At 46.8% G+C, this 18893-nt stretch overlaps 1 protein-coding gene and 1 pseudogene across 4 annotated transcripts in view; both read left to right on the top strand.

Moving 5' to 3' along the window:
• The first annotated feature begins 208 nt into the window (after positions 1-208).
• Positions 209-18893, top strand: part of LOC147630145 (outer envelope pore protein 37, chloroplastic-like) — a 39302-nt gene continuing 20617 nt past the window's right edge. For 3 of the 4 annotated variants that reach the window (XM_086811775.1, XM_086811772.1, XM_086811771.1), the window contains exons 1-3: positions 209-731; positions 1171-1260; positions 1389-1556. In XM_086811775.1, coding sequence (XP_086667901.1) covers positions 330-731; positions 1171-1260; positions 1389-1556 — 660 coding nt within the window. In that variant the 5' untranslated portion in view covers positions 209-329. The remainder of the gene's footprint in view (positions 732-1170; positions 1261-1388; positions 1557-18893) is intronic. The other variant, XM_086811774.1, reaches the window with a different exon arrangement.
• On the top strand, positions 3065-5863 carry LOC147630147 (uncharacterized; annotated as a pseudogene).

The following is an 18893-nucleotide window of genomic DNA, read 5'->3' as shown; positions in this document are numbered from 1 at the left end:
TAGTGGTGAAGATTACACTAAAGGACGGTTTTTTTTTGTGACATTGGTTCTTTTTTATTATTATAAAAATTTGGCGAGAAACACCGGTTTATATACCACCGGACTCCAGTTACAAGGACGCCCAACACCGTAGAGAGCGAAGATCGAACCCGCACCATGGGCTGGGACATCGTCCACTTTAACCACTCCAAGAAATGGATTTAATGAATCAATTTTGAATTTCCAAACTTGTGGGCTTCACCGCTGCTCCATCATCGAAGGAAGGATCCTTACTCCAATTGGATCCGTTGTGGTGGCTGCAGACATCACAGAGCCGGCTGCTGTTTCGAATGGCGGAGGAGGAAGTGCCGCCCATTTCATCTCCATCTATGGCGGAGGGCGTCATGAAGGAGAGCCCGCCGTCGTCATCATCAGGGTTGTTGCAGGACCAGCAGAAGGCCTCTTCAAAGTGGAAAGACCTCAGAGATTACGCAGCCTTGAAAGTCTCCACAGAGTACGACAGCGATGGGGGCGTGTTCACAAACAAGCTGTCGGCCCGCCTGTTGGGCGGCCTGGCCAAGCTCAAGGCCTCCTTTCAGCGCGATCAAGAGGGGGATGTTCGGCCGCCCGTCCTAGGCTTCTCCTCCAAGAACCTCTCCCTCTTGTACGACCATGCAGACAGGAATGCGCTCCTCACCATCGCCTCCGACCTCGGCCACCGCTTCCACCTCAAGTACCTCCGAGACATTCAGGTAGCTGTGGCTTTGATCTTGCCCTAATTATTCACTCTTGCATTCTAATATGCATGATGCTTGCCTTGCCTTGCTGATGGGAATTCTTCATGCATGATACTTGCATTGTCATGCATATGCCTGTTGCTTGCATTCTCTTGCATGTGCATGATGCGTGCATTCCCATTCCCTTTTCTTAAGCTCCAATTCTTTATGCATGATGCTTCATTTCGTGTTAACAAATTTTTTTCGGGGTACAAATTCCACTTTTCATGCTTGCATTCTCAATCGGCCCACACAAACTGACCCCGAATCTACATGATTGCATTCTCATTTCGCCTAGATAAACCCACCGTCATGCTTGGACACTCTCGAATGTGATGAAACGCCTTGGGTCTCCATTTTCTTGATTACATAAACCCTAGATTTTGATTAAAGGTCAATGCTTGCTCTGCTACAGGCACAACAAGGAGAGCTGAAACTCACTGTACGCTCTTCTAATGCAGCTTATCAAGCTGAGATAGGCTATGATGTACCTGCCACTGGATTGGTAAGCAATGCGTATCCACCATTCTTGAAGAAGTTTTAACATTCATGTGGTTCTAGTTCTTTTGTTATTGGTGTTGTCTTGATATGTGATACTATGGTGTGCTTATAGGTTGTTATGTTGCACTGCAGCCAAGGGGATCAATAGTTTTTCCAAACGGCGAGCTTAAAGTTGAGGAGGAACAACGAGAAGAGATGAAAGCTCTATCAATCAATGGTTTTGTTGGTGCCAAAGTACTCAATGGATTGGTCGTGGCAGATTACGGAGATGAAAATCTAAGTTTAAAATATAGATACAAGGTGCTGTTTTTTTCCCTATGTATGCATTCAACAGTCTTCTCAAGGCTCCATTGCCCGCAGTTTTACTATGCAAAAGTTGCTATGACTTGATTTATTCTTGTATCACCAAACATGAAATATATAATGTGCTACGCTATGCTCATCATAGTCTAAATGGTTTTTCACAATGAAAGCTTTTTGGGTCGCTTATTTGCAAGAAACTAGGGTTGACCGTTTAAGGCATGGAGTGACAACATGGGTGTGGGTCACCATCCTAACATCTCAAGAGGGAAAAGCTCACCATGGAAGGTTAGAGCTCCAAAGAGTAAGTGTACTCATGAAAATGTATATGATAAAAAAGGGTACAATGCCCATGAGTCCTATGTGTAATATAGCCCAAGGTCCCCAAAGGTACACATGTAAATGACCCTAAGCCCAAGTGTTAGGCACCATCCCCCATGTGCACGTGCAACCAAATCTACTTCATTACAAACCATCCCTTCCTACAATGATTTCGTTCTCGAAATTGAAGGGTGGTTGTGCACAAAACATATACAAGTGGCTATATACAAAAGCCAAAAATGCGCTCATGGCCTAGGTATATCCGCGATCAAAAACATGTTCACGACGTCCACCCAGATTGAATGTAAAGGATAGGAGGATGTTGTCAACTGTGAGGTTAATGATGGATCGAATGGAAATCCAAGCCATATGTGACCCATGACTGGATCGATCCTACCTCCTCTCGGATCACCATTGATGAGATGCGTCCAATGTCCCCCTGGGTAAAAAGGATAATGCACCCATGCATAGGATCTTGTGGGTACATGATAGTCCGTATAGAACTACCCAATCGGAGCATACGTGAATACATCATGCCCAAAAATGAATACCTGATAGACTATGTCTGCGTCAATGCATAGGCATCCATGAGCATCAAAGGAGAATGTCTCATACTCCATAGCATGTTTCATTAAATGTGAATCCATGTCTTTTGAAACTGGTCTCTGATAGAAACCTGAGTGCGGTAGACTAGCAGTCACCCGTCCACTTGTAGTCTAGATATGAAAACAGAAAAGATTGGGGCTAGAGTGCCCAAATCTGAAAACAAAGCGACACCTGTTGGCCCCAAAGCTTGGCGCCAGGGTTGTTTCTCGTACGTGTACGAATCAATTCGTACGTACGATTCGTACGGTACGATATCGTACGGTACGATATGCCAGTTCTACCCGTTTTTAGCCGTTGCGCCGCCGCCGACTGCGCAGTTTTGTAGCCGTTTCTGTCCGTTGTTGTAGCCGTTTGCTGGCCGTTTTGGGCATGCTTTGTGGCCCATGTGCCCATTGGCCATGGCCCATGCTACATGGCCTTATAAAATGCCCACCCCCTAAGCCTCTCTCAAAGCTCTAGCCTCTCAATGCTCATTACTCTAGTGAGTTGTAACCATCAAGCCCCCCCCTCTCTTGAGTCTTGCTCAAGTGACCATCAAGCCCCCCCCTCTCTCTCTCTCTCTCTCTCTCTCAACTTTCAAGCCACTCTCTCCCCCATAGGCCCTCTCTCAAGCCTCTCTCTCTCTCTCTCAAGCCTTTAGGCTCTCTCTCTCTCAAGAGTCAAGACTCAAGCCTCACTCTCTCATTTTCTCAAGCCTCTCTCTCTCTCTCTCTCTCTCTCTCTCAAGCCTATCCATCTCTTGAATCTTCTAACTTCTCTCTCTCTATTACAATGACAAGGGAGAAGAATGAAGCCTTCAATGTGCATGCTATCCATGTAGAGAAAGCCGATGGAAAGTCCAAGTCATATAGGTGGACTTGTAAGTATTGTGGCAAACAATACACAAGTGGAGTTACTAGGCTTCTCCAACATGTTGGAAAGGTGGGGGGGCAAGTTGCGCCATGCAAGGAAGTCCCCCTTGCTATATCCGATGAGATCTTCAACAAGATCAAGGGTGGATTGGGTGCTCACTATGATAGTGGTAGAAGCTCAAGGGCGGATGATGAGGTCATTTCCCCGCCTTGTGATACATCCTCCCCCGCCGCCTCCATCGGTGCCACCTCCATCGGTGCCGCCTCCGCCTCCGCCTCCTCAAAGAGACAAAGGCTTGAGTCTCCCATGAGGCAAGCCACTCTAGCCCAAGCCACCGGGGGGTTCTCTTCTTCTCTATCACATCTCCGAGAACGGCAACGGCTAGCGGATATAGAGATTGCACGCACCATTATTGAGTGCAATCTCTCATTCCATGTGCTCAAGGTAGATCAATGGAAGTCAATGGTGAAAGCCATTGCAAATGTGGGCCCATGTGAAGGATGGACCGGCGTCTCCTATCATGACATGCGCACGAAGAGGCTTGTGGACGAGAGGGAAAGAATCGATAGATCTCTCAATCCGGTGCGGGCGGCATGGTCCAAGTATGGGTGTAGCATCCTCTCCGACGGATGGAGTGACCGGAAGAAGAGAGGCATCATCAATATACTTGTCTCTTGCCCTCTTGGCACATACTTTGTGCGGGGCGTGGATTCCGGAAAGGCGGGGAGGAAAACATCGGGTGCATTCATATATCGCCATATCAAGCAAGCCATCATGGAGGTAAGTTTCAACTTTCAAATTGCACTAAAGTCTTTAAAGTTTAGGCTTTGGTATATGTGATATGATCATATGTGGCTATATCATGAGTCATGACTCAAGTCTCATACGGCATACGCTCATTGCATCCATTCATGTGCATTGTGAGTCGTGACATGTAGGTTGGATCGAAGAACGTGGTGCAAGTCATCACCGACAACGCTTCAAATTGCCGTCGGATGGGGAAGTTGCTCGAGAAGGACTATCCCTCCATAGTATGGACGCCTTGTGCCTCCCATTGCATTGACTTGCTCATGGAGGATATGGGCAAGTTAGTGTGGATGAAGGAAGTAATGACCGAAGCTATCTCTTTTGTTACCTTCTTCACCACAAAGGTGAAGGTGCTTGCCATGTTCCGCGAACATAGCAAGTTGGAATTGAAGAAGCCTTCATCTACACGCTTCGCCTACATGTGGCTCCTCTTGGAGCGCCTCCACGATGTGAAATCCTCCCTTCGCCAAACAGTGGTCTCCACAATGTGGAATGAGTGGGATGAGCGAGAATCGGCGGAGGCCAAAGCCATGCAACGGCTTTGCCTAAAGGAGGAGTTTTGGCAGTCGGTCCGCACTATTGTCATTGCGGTCACGCCCTTCTATAGGGTATCACGGATGACCGACATGGAGGGAGCCACCATGGGCCTTCTTGTTCACTTCATGGGAGAGGCCATAGCAGAGTTACGCGTTTCTCCTTCCATCGACGAGGAGAAGCGCGATGGTATGTTGGCCATTGTGGAGAAGAGATGGAAGTGGATGCGAAGACCTATCCATGGTCTTGCCGCTTTATTGCATCCGGCTTACAAATCACCCGCCCTCTTCACCAACGTGGAGCTACTTGAAGCTCGAGATGCTTACTTGCCCAAAGCATTGCCGGAGGATCGCCATGGGAAGTTCCTTGAGGAGCTCATAAGCTACAATGACCAAAGGGGAGGAGCCGCGTTTGCATCTACTACCTGTTGGAAGAGGGAATCCCTTGTGAAGCCCCTCTTTTGGTGGGAGACATTTGGGTATGCGCTCTCAAGCCTCCAAAAGGTGGCTTTGAGAATCCTAGCTCAGGATTGCTCTTCAGGTGCATGTGAGGAACTGGAGTTCCTACTCACTTGTACACACGAAGTTACGTAATCGCTTGAGCACGCAATAGTTAGAGCGGCTAGTGTATTGCCGCGCTAACTTGCGCATGCTGCGCGCAATGCAAAAGATGGAATCAGCGAGACAGGTATAAGTTACAACTTATAAGTTATAAGTTATAAGCATTCAAATTTCAAACTTCAATGTTTATTGAAATTTGGAACCAAATTCTAATACATTGCTTGTCACTCGAGAGCTCGAGTCATTTGATCGACGACCTACTCGCACTCGTCGTGGGCGTGGAGGTAGTGGCAGAGGAGTGCAAGTAGGAAGCCGTGGATGCACGGTTCGTGGTGCTCCCAGGGACATAGTGCATACCTATGTGCGGCGTGGATCGGGTAGCTCCACACTCGCTCTTGCAGATGAGGATGCTCCCTTTGGCTTCTCACATGAGCTTAGAGAGCCCGAGTTCGATGATGAGGGCAACCTTCTTAGCGATGGCGACTTCGGCGAGGCCACTGATGTGTCCTCTTCTCATGAGGATGATTTCAGCGAGAGCTCTGATAGTGATGCCTTTGTCTAGTCTCTCCTTGGGCCTTGGCTCTAGCCTCTCTTTTTGTACTCGCGCCTAGCGCACATGATCGCATCGCACCTCTATACTTATGTACTTTTGTTTGTCACTTCAAACTTGTTTAGTTGTTTTTAATGATATTTTGGTTTGAAACAACTTCTCTAGACTCTACCCTTCCAAATTGAAAATGTCTATGTTTGTAGGTGTTCTTTAATTTAAAAAACCGTATTTTATCGTACCGTATCCCAAAATTTCATATCGTACCGAATATTCTCGTACGGTATCGTATTTTCGTACCGTGACAACTATGCTTGGCGCCCCTTGCGGTATTTCTTTATTCAATTCCAAAAGTATGAAAGGCTGAGTACAACCAAAATCAGCCAAGAGATTACACATGTATGTCCAATCTGACGGCCCACAATACCTCTTAGCACAGAGGATCCACGCACACAGATCTGTGTCTCAAAGCAACACACTGTGCCTCCCTCTGATTAGCCAAGACCACTAAGCAGGGCAGCCATGAGCATACATCTGACATAACTCAAGCACATGATTCAACATCTCAGCTCATACATACATGTACTGTTCAACCTCTGTCTCCACTCTTGTCAATCTGCCATACCCCTCCTCTCACAAGGGGCCAGATAGCTCAAATCTGCAACAGACAAAGCAGTAGAGAGAGAGATAGATGAACAGATGCGGAGCTTACCAAAATCACCCCGTGGATCGGCACTGGAGGAAGTAACGGTACCAATCTATACTTGCAGGCACTTGTTTCCACAACCCTGCTTCACACGTGTGTATGTACTTGTCTGTACCCTCCTCCTTGTATCCACCTCAGTGCTGTACCTGTCCGTACAGTCCTGAAAAATAGCACTGTACCAGTTTGTACTGCCTCGGAACATGTGCCAGAAGCTGTCCTTGCATATGCCGCCTGCAGCTAGTATCTGTATACGACTGTACCTGCGCAGCCAGCCTGTTCCAGATCTGTCCAGCGCCGCCAACAGCTGTACTGTCCAGCGCAGCTGTACCTGAACTGTCCGTACACTGTACGGCAGTCGTACAGTGCTGTACGGCTTGTACCAGGACCAACAGCCACCTGTGATAGTCGCTTGCTACAGCCGCCTGCAACAGCAGATGTACCCGCAACAAACTGTGCGCAGCTTGTTCCAGAAGAGAATACCTGCTGCAGCCTGTCCGTACAGGGCTGTACGGTTGGTTTGCACAGAGAACACAGCAGCCAGAAAACCTGCAGCAGTCGACTTGCTCTTCCCTAGCTTTTCCACGCTTCCCAACAAGAGCACGTATGCTCCACGTTTCTTTTTCCCCAAAAAGAAGAGAGAGAGAGAGGAGAGAGAAGCTTACACTCCAAAAGTGGAGTGGCCCCCTCCCCATAATAATCCTAGGGCCCCAACTTTAATTGGTATTAAAGTTCCCTAGGGGCAACTTTTAATAAAACATTAGAATTCTAATGTTCTAGTTCCCCCCTTCACACCTAGGGATGTCCACACATCATTAACTCTGTCCGGGCACCCCCCATGTGAATCATTCAATATTTTGACTCAGCAACCACCATGCCCACACTTGTGCTGTTCTATTTTCACAGGGCCATGACATACCCCCCTCTTGAAAAATGGCAAGCGTCCTCGATTGCATTCTGGTGATACAGCAAAATATCCAAAGTGAAATATACAATATGGCAAGATCAGCGTCCCAATCTATCTAAGCCATGCACATGTATCAACATCATTCACTGCAAAACAATGGCGTAGTAATAGTCCAAGTTGTATACCACTGTGAACCATACATATCCACAAAATCCCATGTGACTAGTACACATATATCATAGAAGTCCCATAAACAGATGTACTGTCAGCCTCAGTACCTTCGGGTGAGATAAAAACTGCACCAAGCGACCTCTAGATGTCATCTGAGCCTGTCTGTATCAAGGGAGTGGAGGTGCTACCCCCCTCTTGAGCATCAGGTAATGCTCCCGACCCATGCTCTGCTGAACCTGAATGAGCCACAACAAGAGTGGGCTCTAACTCAAAGGCATCGAGATAAAGCTGCAAAACCTGAGGTGAATCTGTTAAGTCACCTTCCTCCATCCACTTCGCATCCATCGGTGAATAGTTCTTGAACTTCACAAGATAGCGACGGGAAACTTTACCTCGTACCTTCCTTTCCTTATGTGCTAGTATCTGCTCTGGAATCAGAACCTCATCAAGTTCCTCAACTTCCGGCTGAGCCTCATCTGATACATCGTCAGGCACATCTCCACGGAAAGGTCTAAGGAGACTCACGTGAAAAGCATTGTGAATCCTCCAGTGATCTGGTAGCTTCAAACGATAGGCTACCTCACCAATCTTTTCCAAAACCTGAAAAGGCCCATAATAACGCATGCTCAATTTAGGGAATAAGTGCTCTTTACCCTTCATCTTCTTGAGTCTAGCCTTTTCAAAGCGCAAAAGAACCCAATCACCCAATGCAAATTGTAAATCACGTCTGTGACGGTCTACGGCTTTCTTTTGCTTCTGCTGAGTTTTCTGGAGTGCCAACTTAACTCTCCGATAAGCTTCATCCAGACTCTCCACATACTGATCAGCCTCAAAGATCTTATCCTTTGTATGCAAAATGGGTGGTACCTTCTTCCCTCCTTCCACAATCTCAAAAGGCGCCTTGCTTGTCGAGGTATGCACAGTGTTGTTATATGCAAACTCCACCAAAGGAAGATACTTTTCCCATTGTTGCTTGTGCTCGGACACATAACACTTGAGAAGATCCAATACTGTAGAGTTAGCCTCTTCTAACTGACCATCTGTCTGTGGATGAAATGACGATGAAAACTTGAGAGTTGTACCCATGTTGTCAAACAACCCTCTCCAGAACAAACTCGTCATCCGTGGATCACGGTCACTAATGATAGACGTAGGCAAGCCATGATACTTGAAGATGTTCGCCATGAACAACTTCACCATATGATCCACTTTGATCGTCTTACGCACAGGAATGAAATGTGCCTGCTTATTGAACCTGCATATGATAGTCCAGATGCCATCATTTCCCGTTTGTGTCCGTGGAAGATCAAATATAAAATCCATGGCAATGCTCTCCCAAGGTCTATCTGGAATAGGTAAAGGCTGTAATAACCCTGGTGTCTTCTGACGGTCAAACTTTACCTTCTGACATACGATGCATTGCCTCACAAAGGCATCAACATCTCTTCTCAAGGTTGGCCAATAAAAGAGAGTCTCCACTGCTTTGACCGTGGCGTCAATACCTCTATGACCTGCATACGGTGGAGCATGACTTTCAATCATAACCTTGAGTCGCAATGGCCTGGTAACACACAGTCTGCCATGCATCAATAAAAACCCATCTCTGAGAGTATAGTGCTCATGCCGTTGACTCTCAGACATCTGATCATACAACCTTTCAAAGTCCTCATCATGGGCATACTGCTCTTTCATTTCATCAAGCTCATGATGATAAGCAAGTGAAACTGCAGAGACCTGTGGCTTGCGTGACAAAGTATCTGCTACTACATTCTTTTTGCCTTCCACATGCACAATCTGGAAGTGAAACATTGACAAAAAGTTTGCCCAACGCATATGCTTCTCTGAAAGCTTAGTTTGCATGAGGAAATAACGCAAGGTTTGATGATCTGTCTGTACAGTAAAATCAGCCCCAAGCAAGTAGTGTTTCCATGTAGAAAGAGCGTGAATTACAGCCAACATCTCTTTCTCATAAACCTGTAAATGCTTCTCGGCATCTTGCAATATTCTACTCTCATAGGCTATGACATGTCCCTCTTGCATGAGAACTGCACCAATGCTACTTCCACATGCATCACACTGGACAACAAAAGCCTTTCGGAGGTCCGGTAGCACCAATACTGGGTCCGAAGTAAGCTTTTCTTTGAGCTTTTTGAATGCTGTAATTTCCCGATCAGCCCATCTAAACGGAGTCGCCTTCTTCGTCAAAGCATGAAGAGGCGAAGCAATTTCAGCAAAGTACCGTATGTAACGCTTGTAATAGGAACACAATCCTAGAAAGCTGCGTACATCATGCACGGTCCTCAAATCTGGCCAATTAAGAATTGCTTCCACCTTTGTTGGATCCATACGGACTCCATGCGCAGACACAATATGCCCCAAGAAATGTATCTCTTGCAAAAAGAACTCACTCTTCTTGCCATTAACAACCAGTCTATGGTTTCTGAGTTCTGCAAACACAATGGCCAAATGCCTTCTATGCTCTTCCTAAGTTCGTGAATGCACAATCATATCATCAAAGAATGTGCCCACAAACTCTCTATGAGGCCTGAAAATCCTGTCCATCATTCTGTTAAATGTGGCAGGCGCATTTGTCAGACCAAAGGGCATAACCAAGAACTCATACAACCCAAACGTGGTTCGGAATGCTGTCTTATGCACATCCTCGGGTCTAATGCGTATCTGATGATACCCGCTTTTCAAGTCAATGCGACTAAAGACTGTGGAGCCTTGTAAGCGGTCCAAAATGTCATCGATCCTCGGTATGGGGAATCGATTCTTGATGGTATTCTTGTTCAGCACCCTGTAATCAATACACATGCGCCAAGAACCATTCTTCTTCTGCACCAAGAGTACAGGTGAGCAAAAGGGTGATGAGCTAGGCTGTATCAACCCCTTATTCAAAAGCTCTTGCACCTAACTCATAATCTCTTCCTGCTGGGCTGCACTAACACGGTACGGCGGTCTATTCGGTGGAGTACTACCAGGAATCAGATCAATGGCATAATCTTCTGGCCTCTCAGGAGGAAGTTCTCCTGGCAATGACTCGGAAAAAGAGTCTTGAAACCCACATAAGAAATCAGTCCTGTCCTTATCTAACATAGACAAATTAGACTTAGACTCATCATCCTGTGCATCCTTTACATAAATCAAGTACGCGGAAATATGCTTTTTCATTACGGATGAAATCGCCGAAGCGGATAAAATAGGAACAGATTCCCCTTTGAGTTTTACATCCAATACATGTTCTTTCTCTCTATGAGTCAGAGTGATTTTCCTATTGTAAGTATCCACCACCGCATGTACTCTGTGGCACCATGGCATCCCCAACAAAACATCACAGCCATCAAGTGGCATGATAAAGAACTCTTCGGTGTCCACATAACCCTGCAAATAAAGCCGAAGCTTCCCAATAATAGGAGTAACGGGTTCTGCATACCCTGGATAAGCCATATTAGCCTCATGTAACGGCCCCATCTCCTCTGCGCGAATCCCCAATCGACTAGCCAAATCTGGTGAAATGAAGTTGGCTCTAGCACCTGTGTCAAAGAATATCAAGGCATTCTGATCTCTCACTTTGTCCCATGCCCTGCACAACTCTGTTGCTTCACCACCTGGCTGTTCCCCCACAAGATCAGGAACTAACCCCGCAGAAGGTTTTGGTTTCTTTGACTTGGGCTCTCCTTTATTGTCAGAGTCCTTTTGGGACTTCCTCTTGGGACAATTGAATGACATATGCCCCTCTTCAGTACAGTAAAAACACTTATGAGCATCTCTCAAAGCCTGTCTTTCCTCAGAAGTCCTCTTGGGCATTGGCAACTTCTTATACTTCGTCTCTGAAGACCCTTTAGCATCACGAGAAGCATGCCCAGATTTTTCAGCTTTCTTGCTCAAGTTCTTACTGCCTTTAAACCCGGATGAACCTCCAGTGAGTAACGCATTAGCTGTCAGAGCATTTTCAATCATCTATGACATGTTCATTACTCTTGTCTTGATACGATAATCTCGTACCTCTTTGGGCAGCCCACAACAATACTTCTCTACCTGCTCAGACAATGGCACTGCACGGTAAGAAGTCACTGGGAGTAAAGCTTACCAAAAATTCTTGTTATAATCCTCCAAATTCTTGCAGTCATAACATCCACCTCAAATGTAGATGTGAGCCATACGGAAGAGAAAACCTGTTTAAATTGGACCCATGTAGTGGGTGCTATGCCCTGCAAAAGAAGAGTAGACCACCACTGCAAAGCATTGCCCTTGAGAAAAGTGGCAGCTTTTCTCACCTTAGAGGACTCTGTGTAATTCCCACCAGAAAAAGCAGCATCAAACTGCTGTAAAAAGGTAAGTGCTTTCAATTTATCTTTGGCCCCACTGAATGTATCAAACTTCACTGCAGCTCCCCCTTCCTTGTAATCCTTTGCCTTTCCCATAGGCGTTAGATTATCATATGGAAGTGGTTTCGCAAGATTGCTGCCCCCAACATTCATGCCCATCATTGGGTCAACATTTCCCATTCCCACACTTGGCATACCATACATCCCAGACATGTTTCCAAACATTCCGTTATGAATACTTGGCTGCATACCACCAAACATATTGCCTTGCATTCCAGGTTGCATGCCCCCAAACATATTTCCTTGGATACCGGACTGCATACCACCATACATATTCCCCTGCATACCAGGCTGAAAATTAGCTCCAAAAGGCCCGTGCATACCCATGCCTCCCTGAGGGTAACCCCCAGTCATAGATTGGAACACCGAGCCACCACCAAAATAACCTGGATGCATATTCTGCTGAAGAATAGGTGGCTGTCCATAGAAGGAACTCTGAGAGTTTGCACCATAAGCATGCTGCATGTTCGGAAACTGGCCAAAAGATGGTTCCTGTGGGATGGCACCACTATGACCCTGTGGAAGATTCTTAGAACGAACCTTCTTCTTCTTTTTCTCGGGCTCTGTACGGGATCTCATAAATTCAGCAAATCTCTCACTCTGTGTGAGCTGCATAAATACATCCATAACACTAGCCAAACGATCTTTGAACCGAGCATCATCATCCTCTTTACCATGTACATCCTCTGGCTGTGTTACATCCTCATAAGGCTCAACATCTACAGCCTGTTCTCCTGCATGAATATCCTCAGATATATCTCTCTCAGGAGAAGTCTCTTGCTCTTCTTCTTCATGCTAGAAGTACTCATCCTCTGTATCAGACATGTTTGCTAAATTTTCAGCGATGGCTTTCTTCGAGGCAACCACGAGCTCACCCCCTTCAGAAAGTTGATGATTGGTCCCGGGGACAGAACCTTGAAACCGGCCTCTGATAGAAACCAGAGTGCGGTAGACTAGCAGTCACCCGTCCACTTGTAGTCTAGATATGAAAACAGAAAAGATTGGGGCTAGAGTGCCCAAATCTGAAAACAAAGCGACACCTGTTGGCCCCAAAGCTTGGCGCCCCTTGCGGTATTTCTTTATTCAATTCCAAAAGTATGAAAGGCTGAGTACAACCAAAATCAGCCAAGAGATTACACCTGTATGTCCAATCTGACGGCCCACAATACCTCTTAGCACAGAGGATCCACGCACACAGATCTGTGTCTCAAAGCAACACACTGTGCCTCCCTCTGATTAGCCAAGACCTCTAAGCAGGGCAGCCATGAGCATACATTTGACATAACTCAAGCACATGATTCAACATCTCAGCTCATACATACATGTACTATTCAACATCTGTCTCCACCCTTGTTAATCTGCCATACCCCTCCTCACAAGGGGCCAGATAGCTCAAATCTGCAACAGACATAAAGCAGTAGAAAGAGAGAAAGAAAGAAAGAAAGAAAGAAAGAAAGAGAGATGAACAGATGCGGAGCTACCAAAATCATCCCGTGGATCCCGTGGATCGGCACTGGAGGAAGTAACGGTACCAATCTATACTTGCAGGCACTTGTTTCCACAACCCTGCTTCACACGTGTGTATGTACTTGTCTGTACCCTCCTCCTTGTATCCACCTCAGTGCTGTACCTGTCTGTACAGTCCTGAAAAACAGCATTGTACCAGTCTGTACTGCCTCGGAACACGTGCCAAAAGTTGTCCTTGCATATGCCGCCTGCAGCCAGTATCTGTCTACGACTGTACCTGTGCAGCCATCCTGTTCCAGATCTGTCCAGCGCTGCCAACAGCTGTACTGTCCAGCGCAGCTGTACCTGAACTGTCCGTACACTGTACGGCAGTCGTACAGTGCTGTACGGCCTGTACCAGGACCAGCAGCCACCTGTGATAGTCGCCTGCTACAGCCGCCTGCAACAGCAGATGTACCCGCAGCAAACTGTGCGCAGCTTGTTCCAGAAGAGAATACCTGCTGCAACCTGTCCGTACAGGGTTGTACGGCTGGTTTGCACAGAGAACACGGCAGCCAGAAAACTTGCAGCAGCCGACTTGCTCTTCCCTAGCTTTTCCACGCTTCCCAACAAGAGCATGTATGCTCCACGTCTTTTTTTCCCCAAAAAGAAGAGAGAGAGAGAGAGAGAGAGGAGAGAGAAGCTTACACTCCAAAAGTGGAGTGGCCCCCTCCCCATAATAATCCTAGGGCCCCAACTTTAATTGGTATTAAAGTTCCCTAGGGGCCACTAAGGCCTAGGGGCAACTTTTAATAAAACATTAGAATTCTAATGTTCTAGTTCCGCCCTTCACACCTAGGGATGTCCACACATCATTAACTCTATCCGGGCACCGCCCATGTGAATCATTCAATATTTTGACTCAACAACCACCATGCCCACACTTGTGCTGTTCCATTTTCACAGGGCCATGACATCTTCACTGCATCCATCACCATGCATAGGTCCATAGGCATGATCCACATCACAAGTGACTATCTGAGCATGATCCATATGTACCAAGGCATAATCCTCATCACTGTCCACATAACCCTCGTAGAGGTCACAATCATACTCTTCAATTATCTCTCAAGAAAGGGTCATAGACAGGGTTTCCATAGATCCTCCATGAGGTACCCAATAGCTACTCATTGCAAAATACATGAGTAGTCTCATCATCGATGTTATCCATATTATGAATGTTTTCCACATCGATGATGTCATCCACATACTCACTAGCATCATAGAACTCATCCTCATCATATGTAGCATGTGTATGCACACTACCATCATCCACGTCAACATAGATGCTCTCCTCATCACTAGTAATGATGGTAGATGTGTAAACGGAAGGCTAACTGAACACGGAAAATCTAATCAATCATGAAATCTGAAAATACACATAAGCATGCCAGATAAAACAAGATGACAAATTAGCACAGTACACTACACTAGGGGCTAGAAGATGGGCTGACCCCTCCCCTGTATGGTTAGATTACCAAAAAGGAGTCTGCTTCCAATACAACTTTGTGGGTGCCCAGGATTCACCATTGGCTGCACTTGTTTCTTCCAACACAATATGAAAACACGAAAACATAACATAAATTGAATTTGCTGACAATTCTCAGCACAAGTGAGCATTCTTGGCATCAAGCACATGCAGGACAATTATGGACAGCCCATATGAAACCGATCCCGTCAAGTGGGAATAGACTCCGTTGGACACCCACACGCGTAATAGCACAACTTAAATATCACAATTTGAATGGACAACTTAATAACAACTGAAAATTGAAAAGAAATGAAATGTTGATCAATGGACACCAGCATTGGGGCCGGAACGAGCCAACCTCCCCCTCAATATATGATATATTATTGGGAGTATTTAAAAGATACAATGCTCCATGGGTTCAATGAACTAGATGATGTCCATGTACAACTGAGATGAATATAGTTACCAAACAAGAGACTCGAAGTAGATGTTCGAAGGAGAGCAACCCACTTGAGTAGTCTAGTCTCTATGATCCTGTGCCTTCACTGGAATCAGCAGAGAGCGCCCCACTGGTGTTCCAGGACCATGCACAAACAGGCGCTCCCGTACTAACGCCTGGCTCTCCCGATCTCGGCACCCATGGACCGTGTTCTCCAGAAGCTTGGACTACCCGGCACCAAACGGGTGTTAGCAATAGAGAGTATCCCTTATCAGATTTACATCAAAGTCCTTTACTGAAATCTCAATCCACTTACTTGTAGCTCGCTAGTGGAAGACAAATACCCGAGGCGTCTAAGTGCAGCTGCTAGAGTTGGACACCAGGGTACAGCAGCCTACTGGCAAGAAGGAAGAGTACGCAGCCGCTTGCTGAATGGAGAGGAGGCCTGGGCGCAGCCACCTGTGGAGATCTGGGGGCGCAGTCGCCTGTGGAGCCACGAGTAGAGGAGAGCACAGCCGTCTGAGGAGGAGGGCGCAGCCGCCTGCAAGGGGAGGAGCGCAGCCACTAGCAAGGGGTGCGCAGCGGCTTGAGGAGGGTAGAAGAAGCTTGGCTGCAGCCGCCTGTGGAGTGGTGCAGCCTCCTGTGGAGTGCGCAGCCGCCTGCTGTGGAGAGCGCAGCTGCACAGCCGCCTATGAAGAGCGCAGTCGCCTGCTGTGGAGAGCACTCCGCTGGTAGAGGGAAACGTAGCCGCCTGCAGAGTGGAAGTGCAAGCCGCCTATAACCGCATGTGGAAGGGAAGCGCAGCCGCCTGTAGAGGGGAGGCGTAGTTGCCTGTGTAGAGAACGTAGCCCACCAACGTGCAGCAACCTAAGGGCAAGCGGAGAGATATGATCGCCTGCACAGTCGTGTGTCTCCAAGCTGGTGAGGTGATCGCCAATATGTAGGTATTGGAGAAGGCATACATCCTGTCACCAATTGGCCGACCATTTGGTCCATCTCCAATTTATGTGTCTCGTTCACTTGAGGCCAAGCCGGTGTCTCATGTGAAGAGGCCAGTATTTTGCTGACATGGACGGGAGCCAGACTGGTGCCACCCGTGTGTTAGCAGGAAGGTGTCGTATGGACGGGAGCCAGACTGGTGCCACCCGTGTATGACCCGGACTGTGTTCGACCCATGGGATAATTCATCTACAAGGAAACTTCACAGAGGGTGAGAGAACCTACCGCCAGGACGAGAATCACAGAGCTCGCCAAACCTTAGGAAGTGTAAGGGAATACAAGATCAATTTGGTTTACCTCCATCCATCCACTCAAATCTAACTTATCACCGTCCATCAGGTATAGCTAGCAGACCTTGCATGCATTTGCAAAAGAATGGAGGGACATGTTTCGACCTAAAGCAGCCTATAGCTGTGATTAGCATTAGCTCTGCCAGTGCCCCTTGCCTGGAAACCAATCCATTCCCTGCACCAAGGCGGAACTAGCTCCCACAAGCATGACATGGCTTTGGCGGGCTGCGTGATGGCTTCAACACTCGTTTGGTGCCGGGTAGTCCAAGCTCTTGGAGAACCACGGTCCAAAGGTGCTGAGATCGGGAGAGCCAGGCGTTAGTTAGGGAGCGCCTGTTTGTGCGTGGTCCCGGAACACCAGTTGGGCGCTCTCCGCGGAGTCCAGTGAAAGCACAGGACTGTAGAGACTGGACCATGCTAGTGGTCGTTCTACTTCGAATTTCGACTTCGAGTCTATTTGTTTGGTACTGTATTCATCTTGTACATGGACATCATCTGGTTCTTGGAACCCATGGAGCATTGTATTTGTTAAATACTCCCAATAAATATATCATATATTGAGGGGGGGGTCGGCCCATTCCGGCCCCAGTGCTGGTGTCCATTTATTTCATTTTATTTCATTTTATTTCATTTCAATTTCAAGTTGTATTAAGTTGTCCATTTCATATTGTGGTATTAAGTTGTGCTATTACGCATGTGGGTGTCGAGCGGAGTCTATTTCCACTTGACGGGATCGGTTTCATTGGTATCAGAGCACGGTTGTTTCCATCTTCCTAGTGGGGAAACGAACCTGTGTACTGGACACCCTGCTTCTAGCACACTTAACACAATGGACAGCCAAGGCAATCCTTTGGAAGTGCCTAATTCGAGGGGTCCATCTAGTGCCTCTCCTGGTTCTGATGCTCTACGAGGAAGGCACAAGCCCCTTGAAAGGGTTAATGATAGTGAATTAAAGGGACAACTGTCTCGAGGAAAGACAGTCATGCTTGAAGAAGAGCCTGATGCAATGAGGTTGAAATGGAACATATGAGAAAGCTTTTGCAGGCACAAGAGCAAGAGTTAAAATTTTTGCATGAAGATCCCCATGTGCAAAGTGCCATTGAAGCAAGGAAAGCCGATGCAAATGGTAGATGTGACTTTTGAGTCCATGGCACGGGAAGTGGGCAAGAAGCCAAGGGAGTTGGCACTTGCCTACCTCCTCCACAAAGGTGACATCAAAGAGGGGGACGACGGAGAGCTGAAATTCAGAAATCCACCTCGCTTGAAGCATGGAGATCCCGCATCTCAAAGGTTGAGGTCATTCATGCAAAAGGAAGAGGTGACAGTCACCTCTCGACATGCATCTTCTCCACAAGATACAAAGCCTGATAGGTATATGTATGCTAGTGCTCATGGAGGGCATGAAAGTCACATGCATTCAAGACATGTATCCCATGGTAGCTGCATTTGTTGGTAAAGAGGTGCAGGTTACCCCATTGATAGGGAAGTTGCGCATACATATCCAGGGCTACCTTGATAATGAACATTTCTTAGTTGCTCCACTAAATGGATGTGATGTATTGTTGGGCAAGCCATGATCATAGGCTTGAGCCCCGCAAAGAGTACAAGATCAATATGATTTCTTTTATGCATAAAGGCCGCATACATTTTATTGATGCTGGCAAAGAAGGGGATTCCATCCCACTTGTATCACACATCCAAATTAATAAAGCAATGAAAAAGAGTCTTTCTGCGTACTTGGTTTTTGTTCGTGATAGCATTGTACCAAGTCATCAAAATGTGGATGCTATGACTAATGATAGGCTGAATTTTCTTCATGCATTCAACGACTGTTTTGCTGATTCATTACCAGGTGAATTACCTCCCCAAAGGCCCGAAGATCATCGTATAGATCTTGTGCCAGGTAATTCTCCACCTAACAAACCCGCATACCGAGTGAGGGCTGCACAACAAGAAGAGATCATGAAGCAGGTAAATGAGCTTTTAGATAAAGGTTTGGTTCAGCCTAGTTCCTCATCTTATTGTTCAAAAGGAGGACGGATCATTCCGCATGTGTGTGGACTATAGAGCTTTAAACAAGCTTACCATCAAGAACAGATTCCCAATTCCACGTATTGATGACATCTTGGATAAGCCTGATGGTTCGGCTTGCTTCAGCCGACTTGATTTGAAGAGTGGTTATCACCAAATACGAGTGGTGCCACAAGATGTCCATAAAACTGCATTTAGGACA

Source organism: Cibotium barometz, chromosome 17, assembly GCF_041138505.1.
Source record: "Cibotium barometz isolate CiBa-2024 chromosome 17, ASM4113850v1, whole genome shotgun sequence".
NCBI lineage: Eukaryota > Viridiplantae > Streptophyta > Polypodiopsida > Cyatheales > Cibotiaceae > Cibotium > Cibotium barometz.
This window is presented reverse-complemented; position numbering and strand designations above follow the sequence as displayed.